The sequence below is a fragment of the Protobothrops mucrosquamatus genome, unplaced genomic scaffold (assembly GCF_001527695.2).
Source record: "Protobothrops mucrosquamatus isolate PMUCROS unplaced genomic scaffold, P.Mucros_1.0 scaffold898, whole genome shotgun sequence".
In the NCBI taxonomy this organism is placed as follows: Eukaryota; Metazoa; Chordata; class Lepidosauria; order Squamata; family Viperidae; genus Protobothrops; species Protobothrops mucrosquamatus.
The window spans coordinates 511789-531110 of record NW_015387150.1 but is presented as its reverse complement, the minus strand read 5'-3'; the positions used below and the strand labels follow the sequence as shown (position 1 = coordinate 531110).

Here is a 19322-nt window from a genome sequence, read left to right as displayed (position 1 = left end):
ATTATTATTATTATTATTATTATTATTATTATTATTATTATTATTATTATTATTATGAATAAAGTGATGCAAATATGTCAAGACCACTTCCATTATCTCAATAGTTTCTTGCTGCAATTTTAATATTAGGTGCAAAACTCTGTTATACAGCATGTTATGTGGAGATAATATGAGCAGCTAAATTGAGCCAGTAGTTGTTTAAAGAGGGTATAACATATGTGTTATACAAATGCAGAAGAGAGCTAAGAGCTAGCAGGAAAACAAGTGCTTAAGGCAACTTTAGAAAAGCATACTCCTTCATACCACCAATCTCTTGAGGCCCCTCAAGAGATGAACAGATGCAAGATAGATAGGTTGGGTTAGCTACTCCTCCCCTAGTTTTGATTGTCTCATATAAGGTCACTCCAATTTGGGGAATAAAATTATTTAAAACATTCATACATATTCCAAAGCAAGCAAGCAACACGGACAGGCTCACAGCTATGTTTGTGTTTGATGGACTTTGTGTGTTGTTAGTTGCTCTGTTTTGGATCTTGGTCTCCTAATTGTATGCCATTGGTTCACAAGGGGGGAATGTTTACTTCAGAACAGCAGCAGATCAATTCTGTGGTGGGAATGCAGCAGAGCTATCCTTTATTAGTTGCTTGTTAGTTTGAAACAGGTTTTTCTTTTGCAAGAATCTCTCACCTTTTCCAGTTTGCTTCTCTCAGTTTGCAGGAGTTCAAATTATTAAGGCGCATGTTGAACAGCCCAATATTCAGTATTTAACTTAAGTAATATAATTTGAGATAGAGTAGAGAAAGCAGTTGTCCGTTTAAAGACATCAATACTTTTGACAGAGTTTTCATGAAAACTATAATGATGGCACTATATTTTCCATGCAAGTTTACATCATTGCCTTTTGTTATGGAAACTACAGATGGGTCATTTCAAAATGCCAATCAAAGGCATAATGGCTTATAAATTAGGGTAACCCAAAAAGCTATTATATATTTTCTTTGAAATAGTATTTGTCAGAAATTGCACAATGTCCTAATGCCAGTTCTGAAGTCTGTGTGGTGTTATTTATATTAGTATAAATTAAGTCTGCATTACTGTAATTAGCAATTCTTTAGTTTGGATGGAAAGAAAAGAAGTTTAAATAGCAAGATAAATTAGGGCTATTCTTGAATGCTTCAAGAATATTTTTTCCCTTCATTTACCAGCCAGCAATGATTTGAATATTTTAAAAATATTTGTTACTTAATGCAATGGATTTCAGACCATTAGCAGATTCTTAGGTTTAGGCTTCCACAGAATTTATAAAGATATGAACTTTCACCAAGAAATGTTATATTACCCAGACAAATCACATACAAGGAGGATTAGCAGAATATATAATTGAGACAGTCACTCTTTATCAACCTAAGGTACATTACAGAAGACCTGTTAAGATATAAAGTAGAATGCACCAACAACGTAATAAATAAAATGTATAATGTTGATAAGATGGGAACTTTATGGGCCAATTTAGGACAAAGCTTTTTTTAAAAGTTGGGTTATAAATGGCAACAATATAATTATATACATAGTTAGACAGTACAGTGCCTGAACATAGCTATGTATCTACAGATACATCCTTTGGTGTTTACCAGGTTCCTTTCTCCCACTGTATTTTAAATTTTTAATAAAAGAAAACAGGAAGGCAAGCATGCTGCATAACATAAAAAAACCCTTAGGCTTTCTTAAGAAATGAAAAATGGGTTGCTACAACTTAGTCCTTGTTTAAAAATATGCCAGCATTTGTTCAGAAACAATAGAAAGGTAAGCAAAGGAGATTAGAAACATTGTGGGGGCCAGAGAGGAAAGCAGAAAAATACTGACCAATTTGTCTTCAGGTAAATGAAAATGTTTGACTCAACATGGCCACTGTTACCGCCCTTTTGTTAATAGGCAATTCCCATGGCAACTATTGTATGAGAGTGCTTGTGTGTGCAAATTTGAAAGGTGCCTATAAATCCAAAAAAGCTGGTTACGTCTGATTTTTTTAAAAATCCTCTAGTAGGGTGGGAAATGTTGCTGCCCTCAAGAATATGCTAAACATCAATTCTCATTTTTCAGTATAGAGCTGGACTTTCAAAAGTGCGTGATAAAGCAGATTATAAAGTTCCCTGAACAAATTCAGAAGCCATAGGATTTGAGGATAGACTCTATTGTACATTAATAAGCATCTGAAAAACATGAAACAAAGCTTTAAAATGTACACAATTTTCAAATTATAAAGTTCTTCCAAATATCCCCTCAGGGAGCAATGTATTATTAAGAGCACTGGAACCGAGAGTAAGTACTACGGTGGTGAATTCTGTTGAAATGAAAATGTTCATGATAACATTTGGAGCTAAGAACTCCAAAGCCATCTCTGTCAGCTTCATGAATGGACGTCAGTATGGCAGATGCAATTCAATGTAAGCAAGTTAAAAGTTAAGCCTATTTCTGGCACTATAAACCTCACATATACTTTAATGCAATCTGAGCTGGTAGTGATTGATAAATGGAAAAGACGAATGGTTTCAATGCAATGGGTGCTTGTTGTTAAAAAAGGGAGGAACATTGGGAAGGAAACTGAAAAACTGTAATTATCCATTTGTATTTAATAATGCACAGGTGAGGTTGCACATTTACTAAAAAAATGAAGAAGGAAGGAAGGAAGGAAGGAAGGAAGGAAGGAAGGAAGGAAGGAAGGAAGAAAAATTGTTGAGGATTTCTTAAAGACTAGCCTTCAAGCCTTGAAAAACTAAGGCTCATCCTAGGAATCTTCTCATTTTTTCTCCTTTCTTATCCAGTTACCTCTTTCTCTAGCCTCATTTTCATAAAAAAAAAAATAAATCTCCTTCTTGTTCCTTCTCATGTGGTTGCCCTACTGTTTCATTCTATGCGTCATACTGGTAAAATATACTGTAGAGCTGAAAAAGATAACAAAAATGGTGGGGACAATCAGTTTAATTAATTTTTCCACCTCTGCTTTATATTTGCCAGTGTGAAACAGAGAATGATAGAGTAGGGTAAGCTTCATTTTTCAAGGATGGAGACAGATGTCTTAAGAACTACTGCTTAATCCATGCATTGAAAACATGCAAGAAAGTCCTTAAGGAACGCTCAAAAGAGGACAGGCCCTGGAATTGCTGTGTAGTAGTAGTAATAATTCTTCTCTTTATTAACTAGTCCCAGAAGAACAGCAGAAAGGAAAAAGCAAGAAGAACAGTGTTTTATTTTCTGGGCCACCACTTAAAGACTTTTTGGACATTTCAAGATCCCAAATGCTGGACCAAGTAAGGCATTTGGCTGATCCAGCAGGATCCCAAAACTATATGCAACATTAAGAGATTTGAGTTTATAGTTCAGTAAGATTTAAAAAACATAAAAACCACACGTCTATTTTAAGGGGACTACTTGTTTTTCTACTTCTTTTTCCTATAAACAAGCAATTTTCATGTTGAGTTCTATCTACCTAAGTCTACTTCAATAGCTACAATAAGTCCTGCCTGCCCTGTTTTGCTGCTAGTTTTAAGATCATATACCTCTGAATCTGAAGGCTTTAGGAATACTGTATAGCAAGCATTATCTGATGTTTCTCTGCCACTATTTTTTTTAAGTGTTTATATTCCATCACATCAGCTGCTGTTCTAAATGGTGTGGGAAGCAATTAAAAAGAAATGAGAACAGAGCTCTGAAATATCTTCAGGCAATTTATGATACTATGACTAAGGTACTTAAAAATATGTGTGTCCATCAACTTAATATGCCAATTTTCATATTTAATAATATATCTTTTATAAATGTATAGAGAAAAATAATTTCTAATGTAGGAAGAGGGACTATCCAGCTGCCACTTTTGCAACTTTTCCCTCAACTCTCTTGGAATAGTGCACTTATTTTTTTGTAACCAACATCTGCTCTTGTCTGATATATCATCTAGCTAAGCCCTGACTGAAGAAAAGTTCTACATAGAATACTCTGGACAGATCCTATTCATGCTAAAGTACTTTAGACCTTATTTGACACATTGGTCAATTGGCAAATCAAAGATTATTGAATAACCTGTAATCTGGCAGTAGTCAATACTGTGAAGTGCTCCAAGAAGCCTTGTTCCTAATAATAGTTAAAGGATTGGCCAGTTGCCTACTTAGCACATGTTATTTTACAAATCGAATAACTTTTTTTTTAAAAAAAAGTTGCTGTCATCAATGATTTTCAAATTTCAGGTTCAAATCTATGCATAATAATTCATTTTACTTTTTTTATAAGTAAAAAGTAATGTCAACATTTTATAAATATTTTTAATTACCAAAGAGATTAAAATGCACTCTCTTTTTTGTGATTTTAGAAAATTAAGCTATTTTAACAATACATAACCATTGACTTGATTGCATATTTTTTGGTTTAGTCAAATATTAGACCCATTGACTTGCTGGCTTATTTAAAATAGCTGCTTTAAAACTAATAGAATTCTTTGTACCATTGCTTTACAAATATTCCATTTCACCCCGAGGGATACCACTTTCTGGAAAATAGAAGATGTATGATTTCTTATTTCTGAATTAGCTTGCCTGCTTGGGTTTTGTGTACAGGGGTAGGGACTCTGCATATGCAAATATTTTAGAGATTGAATTGCTTGCCTCCTTCTTTTGCTTATATGTTTGTTTGATACAGAGTAAAGAAAGACATGTCCTCCTGAGGGTGCAAACGAGGTTGAGTTGCGGCTTTTTTCCTCAGGGGAGTTTGTAAGAACTCATTAATTAACTTCAGAAGGTTTTATGTTCTCATCCAAAAACACAGCAAAATCAAGCTGCCGCTGAAAGGCAGCATATGATTAATATTATTGATCACATTAATAAATATGTACCGTATATTATAGTTGCTGTCAAAGTGACATAAAACTGGAAGAAATCTGATAGCATATTGGAAAATATCTTCTTCAGATTATGACCTTCAACTTAGTACAAAGGGGCTGTCTAATGATATTTGTGTTCTATCGTCTCCACAGTATGGAGAACTCTTCTATTACTCAGTATATACAGTACATTGACTTGATAATTCAAAACTTATCACCAGACAGAATGCAATTTAGATTATCTTCAGGGCAGTGATAAGGGCAGGTATCAGTTGCCTTTTTTCTCTTACCCAATGTTACCTATTAGCAGGAAAACCAACCATCAAAGGGCTAGAAATAGGTAGTGGGATAGAACTAAGAGTTTGAGTAATCTCTTCCCCTGGCATCTTTGCAGATGGTTGACATCAATTCTCTAAGGATCAAATCAAATCAAAACCTTTAGGCCAGAAAATACTTACGGTAAGACTATATAAACTGATAATTAGTAACAAAAGTAAAAGGTTGACATAAAATACACTAACATTGCATGAAACAAATTAGTGTGCTAATAGTAATACAACTAACACAAGCAATCACCAAAATTCATACTAATCTTCAGTCATAGGTAGGGCAGATGGAACAAATGTTGGTACAAAATAGATGTGAAAACATTCAATATATCACTGTAAGGATCAATAGAAATAACATTATTGCTATCAAATGTCACTAAAACAGTAAATAGAAATTGCCAGTTGCCCCTCCCTGTTCCTCCTTCAAACCTGCTTGCCTACAGGCTGCTGCTCCTCTTGCAAAGTGGGGAAAGACATACAGGCATGCACAAACCCATCCACTAAACATTTCCTCCCTTTCATCTACTACTCTGCTCCCGTTCTAACCATATTTCCTTGGTGTATGTGTTTGAATTGACAGCTCTGAGATTATATTTCTTCTCATTACTGAACCGCAAGCTTTGTAGAACCTCCTTGGTGTTTTATAGGAAGACCTGCTTAGAGCTTCTCTGGAAGCCTCTTGCCAGTGTGCTTCACATCTCAGTTGACATACCACAGTCAACATCTCAAATTGCATCCCTTTAATTCTGACTTAAATACTGAAAATCATTGTAATGATTTCCAAAAGCAGTATGAGGTATCAGCCTGTTAATATTCTTATGGATAAAAAAATCTCTCTATCTCTCTCTCTCTGTCTCTGTCTCTGTCTGTCTGTCTGTCTGTCTGTCTGTCTGTCTGTCTGTCTGTCTGTCTGTCTCTCTCTCTCTCTCTCTCTCTCTCTCTCTTCATTTCTGTCTGCACGTTTATCTGCATGTCTGTCTGACTGTCTTATCTATCTATCTATCTATCTATCTATCTATCTATCTATCTATCTATCTATCTATCTATCTATCTATCTAGATGATAGATAGATAGATAGATAGATAGATAGATAGATATAGATATAGATATAGATATAGATATAGATATAGATATAGATATAGATATAGATATAGATATAGATATATAGATATATAGAGAGAGATGTTTTGTAGATTTTCACGGGTATAGGTATGCAGGTCTTGGCGTATTCAGGTCTTTTCCCATGTAAGATTGAGAGTATCTTGGTGACGTTTCGACGAGGTCCCACTCGTCATCTTCAGGGTGGGGTCTTTGGCTTCATGCTTGTGCGAGCAAAGTGTGATCGGAGCTGCCGTCTCTCTATAAATATTGGTGGGGGTATGTGGAGTGCTGGCTTAGTTGCTGTAGGTGGGTTGGTTGGCTGTGTTGGAGTTATTGTTTGCGGATTGTTCGGCAAACTTTTCTGATCCTCATGTTTTTCCCTGATTGTAAAGAAAACACAGCATTGCTACAGAAAATAAAGTAGGGCTCTAAATATATTATTGTTCCTTAATTATTTGATGCTACAGCAGGAGTTGTATTGCATCTTTACCTGCTTTACCTGCACATGGTTGCTTTAGGTTCAGCTTAATGCTTTTATAGAACAGTGTGCCTAAAGGCTGACACCTGCTTTTAAGTCTAACATGTCATTTTTTCTTGTCAGACATTGATCAAACATGGTGCTTCTATGTGTCCAACTGTGTCCATGTTACGAAATCCAAGATGCCAATAAGCAACTGTTCAGGTATTTAACACACAACAGTTTGACTGAACACTTGCATTGATTAGAAAAAAAGGTTTGTCTCTAGAAACTAGGTAACTACAATTTAACCATTGGAGAATTGTTAATGCTTTTTAAAAAAGGCAATTGTTCATGAAAAGCTTCAAAATGTTCCTGAGTAGATGTCTCGTGTCATTATTTTGATATTTTTGTGTTGAATCTGAATTATTGTTTCTCTGCCTAATGACATTTTTGGCTACTAAACCATGAACAATCACTTGAATATAGGTTATATGCTCCTGCCCAAAAAGGGCTGCAAATCGGTCTGTCTGCATCTATGGCAAATGCTTGTGGACAAAGGAAATGCATCCATGGAAGTCTGAAAGTGAGGGAGCCCTGGTCCAGTAGGCCATATTTTTCAGATTTCTTAAACGTAAAAAAGAAAGAGCTATTTCCTAGCTCTATGGAAAGTTTCTAGTACTTCTGAAAATTAAAAGATTAAGGAAAAGCAATATGTTTTTGCTCATTTAAGAAAAATCTGTTCCTGCTCATATGTATTTTTAGTCAACAAATCCCCGTTTAAACAATTCTGCAAGTACCTGAATAACACTGGGTCCATTTGTGGGAAAATGGTTGTGGAGTTTAAGAAAGCTGTGCACACTTTGAAAACGGTACAGACCTTGTGTGAACACAGCATCTTTCTCCTGTTTTTAAAAAAGCTCAATTATTGACAGGCTTTTTAATCAAACACTTTCTGAATCATTTTCATGGTATACAGCATCCTAGTATTAGGCAATTCTGCCAAGTAATCTACTGCTTATTATCTAACTTCTTGTTGTGGGTTTTGTCTTTGTTCATAGGAAAATATAGTTGTAGGGAGCTTCAGTGTATTCAAGACTAGGAAAAAGTGTGTGTGTATCTGTGGCAATTAAGTATGGCAATTTTTTTTCTTTCTCTTTCTTCTTGGTTGGGTCCTTGACTTCTCTTTTAGAGCAGGTGTTTGGGCTGAACCATTTCTGTGTGGTCTGGCTGTTTAGAAATTGGTTCCTTCTCCCACATTGTGAAAATACCTGATTTATTGCACATTTCACAGAGAACTGCAAGCTAATTCAACACAAAGTATTTCTTTATACATTACATTTATACCCAGAATAACATACAACAGAGTTCCCTTTGAATGATCAGAAGAACCTTTGTCTAAGATAAGTTAAGAATCAGTTGGTTTTCCTATATTTATTTCAGCTGTTTTTGATACCAAAGGTGAATGAAATTAATTTGAAATTGAAAATATGATGTACGGCCGAAAAACACAGTACAGTGGGTTTGTAATGTCAAATAGTAGCTTACTAGAAAACTAGACACAGTTTAGAGAGAAGAAGATGACAGAAGAATAGAAAAGTACAATTTGTATGACTGGCTCCTGATTTCACAGAGAGTCAACAATTAGCACCACATTTCAGCAAACATAAGGTCTTGCTCAATTCAGCACTGTCAAGATGTTCTCTGTAAAGAAGAGCTATAACAAATGAACAGCCACAGGCGTACATTTTTTAAAAAAAAATTATTTTCAATGAACTCAGATTCACTCAATGTGGTTTTAAGATAGTAGTAACTTTGTCACTTTTGGCTCTTATTTGTACCTGGAGAAAAACTGTGATCTTTAGCTTTTTATTCTGTTTACAGATTCCTCCTTCTGAAATTCTTATTGTAGAACTTTGTCATGGTTGTTTTTACATTTAGTCAGAGAAAATTATAGTGAATATGCTGTTTGTTGCTTTTTTTCCCCAATTTGTTTTTTTTTTAAAAAACCCTTAAATTCTTATATTAAGAATTATAGCAAAAAATATTGTAGAGTTGAACACTCAGTTTGCAAAAAATAAAAACATTAGCCAAACATAAGAAACAACAAAAATAAAAGTTAAATATGGCAACTCTGACATATTAGTGTTCAACTTCAGTCTGCTGTCTCTCATCAACAAAGTGGGATTGGAGGTGGCTAATCACCATTAGATCTGGTCACGGCTTTTTCAGAAATAGGTGGACCATAATCTCTTTTAATGCCATTGGGAAGTCCCCTCTTGCAAAGCAAAAAAAAAAAAAAGTTAATAGGAGGTCCAGTTTGAAAAACTGAGTTTTCTGCAGTTGTTTCAAGAAGAAAACAACCTATTTTTTGTCTTGGGTCAGTTGAGATAGAAACTGAGATTGGATGATATCACCTTCAGTTCTCTGGTCATTTTGTAACTTCCAGTGCCCAAGGAGATAGGGTGGTCTGCCCTAGGCAACTAATGGACCCTATGGGGTTTCAAAGAGATCTTGGTGTTTTTCCCCAAGGATGGGTAGACAGACCTTGGACACTGCCTGGAATAGACATTTATTAAGGAGCTTGAAGCAGAAGCTCCTCTGAAGCCTCTCATTGTGGGTTGATCCTGTAGTGTTCTTTGTTGTCTGAGGAACTTTGGGATATGAACCACCAGAAGAGAGACTTAAGAGTGTCTTTGGAGGAACAAGACTGGATTCAACCATGCATGAGCAAGAGCCCATATTAGAAATTATGTTGTGGTGATAAGGGCAGAAAAACCTTGTCATTTTATGGGTTGTTTTGTTTGTTTGTTTTTTGAATTGGCAGATAGTCATACATCAGTCCTCTTTGAAGTGACTTGTGTTTTGCTAGGGAGAGATAAGCCATAGAATTATTGTGCCACACTGTACCACAGATATAAAAGGGGAGAGCTTTTGCTGTGACATCACAAAGTATGTTTCATCATTTTGACGTCACCTAGCAGCAGAATAACATTTTTAATATTAATATTAAAATTAATATTAATATAATATAAAATTAATATTAAATTTAATATTAAGTTTGGATTTCATTTTGTGTAAACTATTAAGAAAAATGTATAAATAAGCTTTCTATGATAGTAACATATCTGTTGTGAGGTTTTTTTTTAAGGCTTTTTGTTTTGTTTATTTATTTTTGGTGCAAAACTTTTCCACTAGCTCTGATTGGGAATAGTTGACAATTTAAGTGCAAGTTTACTGAGTAAATTAGAAAACATCAATCACCAAAGCCATCACCATCACTATCACCACATCCTCCTCATCGTCATCATCACTATTCCCATTATATTGCTAATAGATTTTCACTATGTAGCAAAGTCTTCTCACCTTTGCATAAAAATTTAAGTTTTTATAACATTACATTTTAATCCCTTTAATGTTCTGCACATAGCTTGTTGGTTCTGAGCCATGTTCAGCCCTGAAAATGGTACAAAGTTCTATGGTTTCTTGGTTGGATGGACCATTAATAAGACATTACTGATTTTCCAGAGTCTGAACTTATTTTGTATTAAGGTTTATAAGACTTCTATTAGCCTTGAGAGTATAATTAAAGATGGTAGATTTAGCTTCTAATGCTCTGAATTGTATTTAAAAAACAACCAGGCTTCCCATTGTCCCATGTGACAGAGATGAACTTTTTACATTATCATTTGTTCCACAAGTATGAATCTCACAAGCATATACAGTACATTATGTATTTTCAGTTGTTATTTTATGTTGCTGTCCTTTTCCTTGGGAAATTTAAGCCTGAGTGTGTTTCAAGTCATGATTTTTCTGTATGAGCTGGTATTTGAAGGAAGAATAGTATTGTTACTAAGGTTAAAACATTAATCAAGACCCTTAAATTGGATTCATATCACTATCAAGCAACTTGATTTTTTTCTAGTTTGTTCACATCATTGGCCTGGTTTTCACATAATGCTAAATCATTAGGCCACATTGTGAAGCATCCATTATGGTTTAATCATAACTGATGGTAATATGGTTTGTTTGTTTTACCTGAGCAAGATGTATGAAGGAGAAATATTGTCAACACTTGGTTCTACAATTAAAATTAAATGTTGAGCAAACAGAAGCTTGCTTTCTTTGTCATGTGTGTTATTAGTTTACTTTGTATTTCCAAATAAATGAATTATTTGGCTGTGTTACATCTGTTAACTATGATCTATTTATCTTCCTTTCAGGCATTTTTTGTTCAAGACATCATCTGGAACAACTCCTCTCTTCAGTAGTTCTTCCCCTGGATACCCATTGACCTCAGGAACAGTTTACACACCACCTCCCCGACTGTTACCTAGAAATACTTTCTCCAGAAATGCATTCAAGCTGAAAAAGCCCTCTAAATACTGTAGCTGGAAGTGTGCTGCTTTATCAGCTATCGCTGCTGCAATCTTGCTTGCTATACTGTTGGCCTATTTCATAGGTAAGTCCCATCTTTCAAGAAATCACACATGATCTGTTGAATAATGTCATGTCAGTCCACTGGGCTCTTTCTCATGCAAAACCAAAAGAGTATTTCTAAAATCATGTTCTCTTTATACTGAGAGGAGAAGGACTGGATTTTTAAAATGAAATAACAGAAATACACTGCTTAAGGGGCAATGCCATAATTTTGTTCTATTTAGCTAAATTATATTCATGGCAAAAGGAAAGTTAGCTACACATTTCTGATAAATCAGACAATGGTTCTTATAGTAGCAGAGCTCACTGCCAGCTACTTTAAGATTCAATCCTATGTAGTATATAATGGTTAGGGAATTGGTTTAGTACCCAAAAAAAAAAATCTTAAGTCCAAGTCAACACTCTGCTGTGGAAATTAACTAGACAACTAGAAGCAAATGCTCACTGTCTCTCAGATTAACTTCCTTGTTGTTGTTGTTGTTGTTGTTGTTGTTGTTGAAAGGATAACATTTGAGGAAGTAATACTATATGATTTCTAAATAAAAGAAGATGGGATCAAAATGATAAATGCAATATATAAACTTTGAATGTTCGTGATTTGATTAGTTATTCATAGCTAATATCTGATTTCTATCCCTTCTATATATTATAAAATGACTGTAAAAATAATAGTGTAGTAAGACTCTGTGAATATTGAAAATAACTTGGCATATATTCCAAGTTGAATATAATGTTATATTCCTTCTCTCATTCTTATTTCTGAATCATGTCAAAATATACCTTCCATTTTCTTCCTATTATATTCCATGTTTTATTATCCATATAATAGGTACTCTCATATAAATTCAAGTTACATAAAACACTTATGTAACTTTCTTCTTTTACCTCTGTAGTCTTTCGTTGTTACACTGCATTGTTTATTTTTGAAACAACTTGTGTATTATACTATTGTCTTATTCTGATAGTTTCTTTAAGTATACAATAACAAGACATTTTGGTATTCTTCCTCCATAATTGTAATGACAGCCATAAATCTGCAACTTCTATTGCTTCCTTTGTTCAAATCATCATTTGATTACATAGTAAGAATATTCTTCGAGGTATCAATGATGTGCAAACATGGTACCTGGCAAGCTTATCATAGCAGTGCATTTTGTTTCTGGTACATTTATTGAGAAAAATGGAACGAAAACACCAAAATATATGTGAAAATATATGTGAGGGAACTAAAGAAATATTATTCAGACTGCATAGTAATATTTTTAATAGAAAATTGGGGGTAGCACCATTACCTCTCCCTTGGACTTTGTTTTGCACTTTTATATTAATTCTGTCAAAAATATCCCTAATAAATATGATTAGACTTGTTCTAGGTAAAACTGTACAGTATTTCAATGTTCTCTTATTTTGTCTGATACAAATCACAAACTAAATTTGATGTCTATGGATATTTATGTCAGTAGCTGTTAAAGAGCAAAGTTCAGAAATAAAAATAGTTTTAATAATAATATTAAATAGGAGGTGATTGGGATTCCAGATAATTTGTCTGAATTTCCTGTAGAAATCTAGACAGAGAGAATAAAGGATGAAGTTAAATTCTATTCAATTTTGTTGTGATTAGCATTCAGATAGCACTTTTTCATCACTTTTGCTTTTAAACATATTTGATAAATTTAAATTGTCTATATGTTTCATTTATAACTTTGTAAAAAGGAAATGATTGAAATATATTTTCTGCCCTCTTCTGGAAGATACTGAAATACCTCTATGTTCAGTATTCAGACTTGGAAGTAATTTTATTATGAGCCATACCAGTCAGATTGATCAATGCTAGCAACCCCTTGATATAGAAAATGTACACAGGATTAGAGCAACATCTAGTAAAGAGCTAAGTGAGTTTATAAATATTTGTCCCAAAAGTGAAATGCACCATCACATGGATGCATTTTTATCAAGTTGCAGATGGTATGCTAATATTTTAATTGGCCCTCAGTAAGAGAAGATAAGAATTAAGGCACTGATGTAGAATGATAGAATCCGCAGAGAGTTTTGGGGGCTGGTCAAGGTTACAGATTTTTAGTTTTTTATATGTTTTTATAGTTTTAGTTTTATTGTTGAAAACCACACAGTTGTTTTAAGATGGATAGCCATGCAATTTTTGTTTAAAACAAAGAAAATTCCAAGTTCTCTTTTAAGGCAAGGATGCAAAATTTGTGAAATACCACAGGCTTCTGAAATACAACTCCCATCTTTCCCAGCCATAGTCATTGGGAAGGACACAGGGACTTGTAGTTCAGCTATAGATCTACTATGGATGGCTGCAATCTTCTATTCTTTTCATAAGAATTTCTTCATGATTGAATTGCATAGTAAAATATACTTGGAGATAAATAAACCTAAATTCCTTGAATTTTAGTATTTGTAATGTGTTTTTAAGCTATGCAGCAAGTTTTGAAGATGGCATATTTTGCCAGTAGTAACAAACTAATATATCAATTTGTTTTGCTCAGAATGAAATAAATCAACAACTTCCATCATGTTTCCATTCTTATCATGGTTAAAATATATGCAAAGGCAACCTGAGAAAGCTGCATATTCTCAGATCTTGAGACTCTGCTCCAGCACTTTGAGATAGGACATTACATTTACACCAGTGGTTCTCAACCTGTGGGTCGGGACCCCATTTGGGGTCGATCGACCATTTCACGGGGGTCGCCAAGCAAGGCTGTCCGCCATTTTTTTTTGTCCACCATTTTTTTGTCCACCATTTTTTTCCCCTTTTCCGGCGGGTGCCTTACCTCCCTTGGGCTGGGCCAGCTGGTGGTCAGCCTGCTCCATCTCTGCCGCTTGCCAGCTACGCCTCGGCCAGCGCAGGGGGTGGAATCACGCATGCGCGGCGCTCCCGGGCATGGAAAGTCCTCGACTTACAACCGGTTGGTCGCGGCATTAAAAAGGTTGAGAACCACTGATTTACACCATCATACTCCACAAAGGGCTCCTACAAATGTTTTTGTCAGGTCTATAATGTATATGGCTTTCTTTCAAAATATGTGTGTACTTATTTATGAACACTTTCTAGGAAATCACTTTACTTGATGGTAGTGAGGCTGGAAAAGTTGACTTTATGCCATCTTGTATCTGTGAAATAGGTATTAATTCTTGTACTCTATTTCAATAGTATTGAAATAGTATTAGTTGGTTATAATAGTAATGCACTGATTTTGAATATTGGAGAAAATTAAATGCAAGAACACAAGATTAAAAAGTAGTTACAGGGAGTAGTAAAAGGGAAGATTTAAAAATATGAAAGCACTATTTCTGCAGAAGAAAATATAGTTTTACTATTATAATTCATACAATATTATGCTTTCACAGCTGTGTAACACTTTCCATTTGCAATAACTTTGAATTAGGAACTGTTGCACATATGCCCTGAGCAAGCAAAAGTATTGATTCGATCAAAATCTTTTTTTCTGGAGTTTCTTACTAGGAATAGTTTTGTCAATTCTGCTAACCTTATATGAGGTTATTCATGTTGTTGCATTGTGTTCTGCAAGCATCAGCACCTTGTGTCAAAACCTTGTCAGCACCGTGTATAATTTTTCAAAATTCCCTAAACCTAAAAGTTATATGATTGGTATTTAGCCTGTATAAAATTGAGGTACTCAGAAATAGTGGGTCAGGGGTCTGAACAGTATAAATGCAGAATTACGCTTTCTACAGTTAGAATCAACACTCTAGATCCTTTTTGGTGCTTAGTTGTAGCAGCGAAAGCACTTGCTGGTTCAATTTGCTTTCAGTTCTTTCCTTAGCAAACTTACAGAATTAGAAAGTCACCTTGTCATTTTTGTTGCTATAATAATTCTTGCAAAATATAAAATGCTATGTTTCTAGTGTTCCTCTAAACCACTCTGACTCCTGTCAGTCAGACTTTGAGCTTGAAAAACCATCAGGCCATCAACATGTCACTGTGTTAAAAGCATGGCAATTTGGGGTACTTAGAGTTTCCTTTGGAAACAATAGAAGTATTATTTTCAAGGGAAACTAAAAGCTTGGCATATGGTTAAGGTCGTTCTTTAAAATTGATATGTTGAGACTCATACTGATGAATTTTAGAGTGCTGGGACTATTTTGTTGCCTTCCATCATGTGAAATAGACCTGGGTTTGGAAGGGGGTGGAGGAGGAAATGGTGAAGATCTTGCAGAGATGAGATGCTGATCTAACAGACTGAGTTTATGTACAGAATAGAAGGAATACATTATCCACTTTTTGACAGAAAATTGGGAGGGTTTTTTTAATGTTCACCTTCCTCTTAATGTATAAATATAGTTTGTAGATACATTTGTGTGAACTCTCACTTCTAAATTAATGTAAACCTGCTGCATAATACTTCCCATAATTTGCTAAAAAGCAAGAAATACCTTGATACACTTCCACTCTCACAATCGCATCATAGCTGTTCCCAGATACGATTATATATCCTGTCACTTCTTTACCTACTGCCAGAGTCACAGTATCTGAGTGCTGCATGAGATTCATTTTCTAATGAAGCAGAGCACATTCAGTATTACAAGAGGCACTTGAAAGGGAACATCTTTACAACTTCTACATTTTTAAAGTAATTGATTTTTTCCCCCTGAGAAGTAACACACAATTGTTAACCAAAACCACTTATCTCACAAAAACTGTCTGATTTTTTTAAATCTCCCCTTCTTAGATATTAACATGTCCTGATTATTTGGTCCAATTCATCTATTAAAATGATCATTATGAGATAATAGGAAGTAGTTCTGGATTCTAGCCTAAAAAAGGCAGTCTTTAGGTTCCTTCCATCTGTTCTTAGTAACAGCAGAAGAAAAAGAAGTGTGGATCGCTAAAATAATCCACACTTAAGGCCAATTGATCCAGAATGGGAAGCTCATGGCTACACTTTGAGAGAAGAGGTGTCAAGACACTTCTTTATTTTTAGAAGATGAAGCAGTAACACTAATTTAATGTGGTATGACTATCAAACCATAGTCTCTCCTTTGCCATAAGGATTCTGCTGGATCAAGCCAAACTTTCAGGTAATTCAGCATATGTCAGTATTTGATCCAGTTGTAATTACTACTCATTTACTACCGTTACAAGTTTGAACAGTCGCTGAATGGGTGGCCCTTAAATGAGGAACACCTGCATAACTTTTGTACATTTTTTCTGATATGTTCAGTATTATAGACCTAAGGAAAGCAGCAATATTTTAATTTCATTAGTATAGGCTTTCCCTTTCTTTGTTCACTGCCACCTGGCATCCTGTAGGCCTACCTAATCCAGAAAACTCAGAAATCCCATATGTAGAGCTGAAAACCTGAACAGCCAAAGTCATTGAAGTCAGGTATTCTTGTATATATTCATAAGAATAGGCTTCAGAAGTATTAACACATGGGTATTCATATTGGAAATTGTTATGATATGACCAAAGGGGAATGGAATATTTAAAAAAAGTATTTTATAAGCTCTTCGTGAAATACTTGTAAATTTCAAATAACACTGTTAGCTTTCTGTTCCATTAACCTATGCAGAGATAATTTCGGCTGAGTGTTTTTGTACTGTTCAAAGTATTTTAGTGTGTGTATGTAGGAAACCATACCCCTATTATTTTCATTTGGCTTCTTCAGAACCATTTGAATAAATTCCTCCCCTGTGGCCACTTCCATATTACTTGGAGAAACTGGCTTTGAGTTGGTTGCAAACTCTTATTCACAAGGCGTTACTAGTTTTCCATAATATAATTCCGAATATACTTTTAATGCAGTTCTTTCCCTTTTCTCCCCATTTATTCCTCTCTCTTTTGTTAGATTACACTAAATACTGTTTTTACATCCAAAGTGAATGAAAAATTATGCTGCAGACAATAAAAGCCACTGGTATGCATTTATATTTTATGTTGATATAATAAAAATTGCACACACACATACAAACATTCAAACTTACAGTTGCACTTCAGTCTAGTAAGGAATTTCTTCTGAAAATGGAGGAGCTCTTTATTTGCAGCCATTTATTTATACACAATTTTATATATAAAAAAGGGGAGAAAAATCAACTTGCCAGAATGAAAGCAAAAAATGCTATTCATAAAGGGGAATATTTGTAGCTCAGGATTGACATGAGGGATCCTTGATGCTCTCTGAGCTTGCTTGTTTTCTTGCAGATGTTTTATTACCCAACACTGACAGGGCAAGCCACCAGAATATAAACTCACAACAAAGTACTCCTTACTAGCACTGATGATGTTACCTAGTTTGGATGATGAAATGTCTGCAAGAAAACAAGCAAGCTTAGAGAGCACCAACGACCCTTTTAAAATTGACATACTGGTTAAACAAAGATCTTGATTAATTCCCCTTATGCAAATTATATGGTTTCATATAAAAAGGGAATAAAAATTGGACTAATTGTCAAACAGTATTATACTCTGTAACTTTTAAGGAGTTAGATGCTATAAACTTGGTTTTAAAAGCTAATGCCATTGATTTAAGGATTACAGAATTTATTCTAAATTCCTTAGGCTACTGAACAGATCATCATTTCACAGGGCATTTTCTGCCTGTAGGACATGACCCTCTGATACCTTGCTTCTTCATTTGACCCTTGTGATGCAGCTTTCTTCTTGTGAAGCCCACAGAGTAGTGTGGAAGAGGACCTAGAGCAGGACATTAGTGTCCAATACAATGATTAATATATCCCTGGTGCAATAAGGGCAATGTTCTGTTGTGATCATTTGGTTTGGAGTGCATGACCTCTATTTTTTTAATTCTATAGTTCCAAATGGTGATCTTGTTGGAGTGCTTGATTATTTAAAAGAGAAAGAATCAGTTGCTTATTCTCTATCATTTTAATTTAACATGTAGCATATATGACACGGAGATCCATGATTGGTTCTTTTTGTACTTTCTGCATATCCATTTCAAAATTCAGTATGCACTTAAATTAATCCGAGCAGCTAGTATAAGCTTTAACAGCGTAAACAATACAATGCTAATTATAATTGGAGCAAATATGTCTTCTTTTAAATATTTGAATTCCTTATTATGCTAGGTCAGATTAGTGTCACTTCTGTCATTTTTCCATGTCTTAATCTGATAGTTATTTTATTTCTTAATATTTATTTTCTTTAGAGTACCACATATTAAATTGTCCCAAAGGTGCTTTTTCAAAAGGCAACTGGACTTCCTTTCTTTTTTCTTGAAGATGTTTCACTTCTCATCCATAAAGCTCCTTGGATTCAAGCTTCTTGGATAAGAAGTGAAACATTTTCAAGGAAAACCAAGAAAATCCAGTTGCCTTTTGAAAAAGCACCTTTGGGACAACCATGACCTGGATGACTGAGAATCTCCATAGCCACATGTTAGGTTTTTTTCCCCTTGTGTCTTCAAGAAAAAGACTGCCTAGATTATTTTTTGCAGTTTTCTTGGCAAGATATCAGAAATGGTTTGCTACTGCCTCGTTCCCAGGTTGAGAATGACAAATGCAAGATTATCCAACTGACTTTGTGCCTAAGGTAGGACTAGAACTCATGGTTTCCCTATTCTAGCCTGATACAATATAAGACAATACACTTCATTTAAGCGTTCATCTTACCTATAAGACAAATCATGTTCTAAAAATTATCTGTATGCAGTATTATTATTATTATTTTGATGCATATGGATTAAAGTTGCAATTAACATTCCATTTTAACAATCCGACAAAAACCACAAATACCCTTAGCAAGAATAAGTAGAAGAGCAAGTAGGTAAGTGAGAAAAATGCTGAGAAGGCAAACAAAGTGTAAAAAGAAGGTATGAAATAAAGAGTGTGAAAATAATAATTAGAAAGGGTAATAAAATGGAGTGTAGCAATGTGCACCAGAATGTGGTAATGGAAGTGACAGGGGCTACAAAATTACAATAAATGTTAGGCATAATTTTCTATAATGAAATGAATAAATATCTCTCCATTAAGTTTGCATACAATAAAAACATCCTCAACATCATCAACTTGCTCACTGGAATTAGTTTCAAATCCTAATATCTGTTCAGTTGATGCTAGACTGGGAACTTTACAAGGATACAGTTGTTTTAATAAGTAGATTCATTGTAAAAA

General features: G+C 34.6%; 1 protein-coding gene across 1 annotated transcript in view; it reads left to right on the top strand.

The window, feature by feature from the left end:
• TENM2 (teneurin transmembrane protein 2) overlaps positions 1 to 19322 on the top strand; it is a gene marked incomplete at its 5' end in the record, with an annotated part of 346728 nt that overhangs the window by 94848 nt on the left and 232558 nt on the right. The window contains one exon of the mRNA XM_015819334.1: positions 10981 to 11219. Within this exon, the coding sequence (XP_015674820.1) occupies positions 10981 to 11219 (239 nt within the window). The remainder of the gene's footprint in view (positions 1 to 10980; positions 11220 to 19322) is intronic.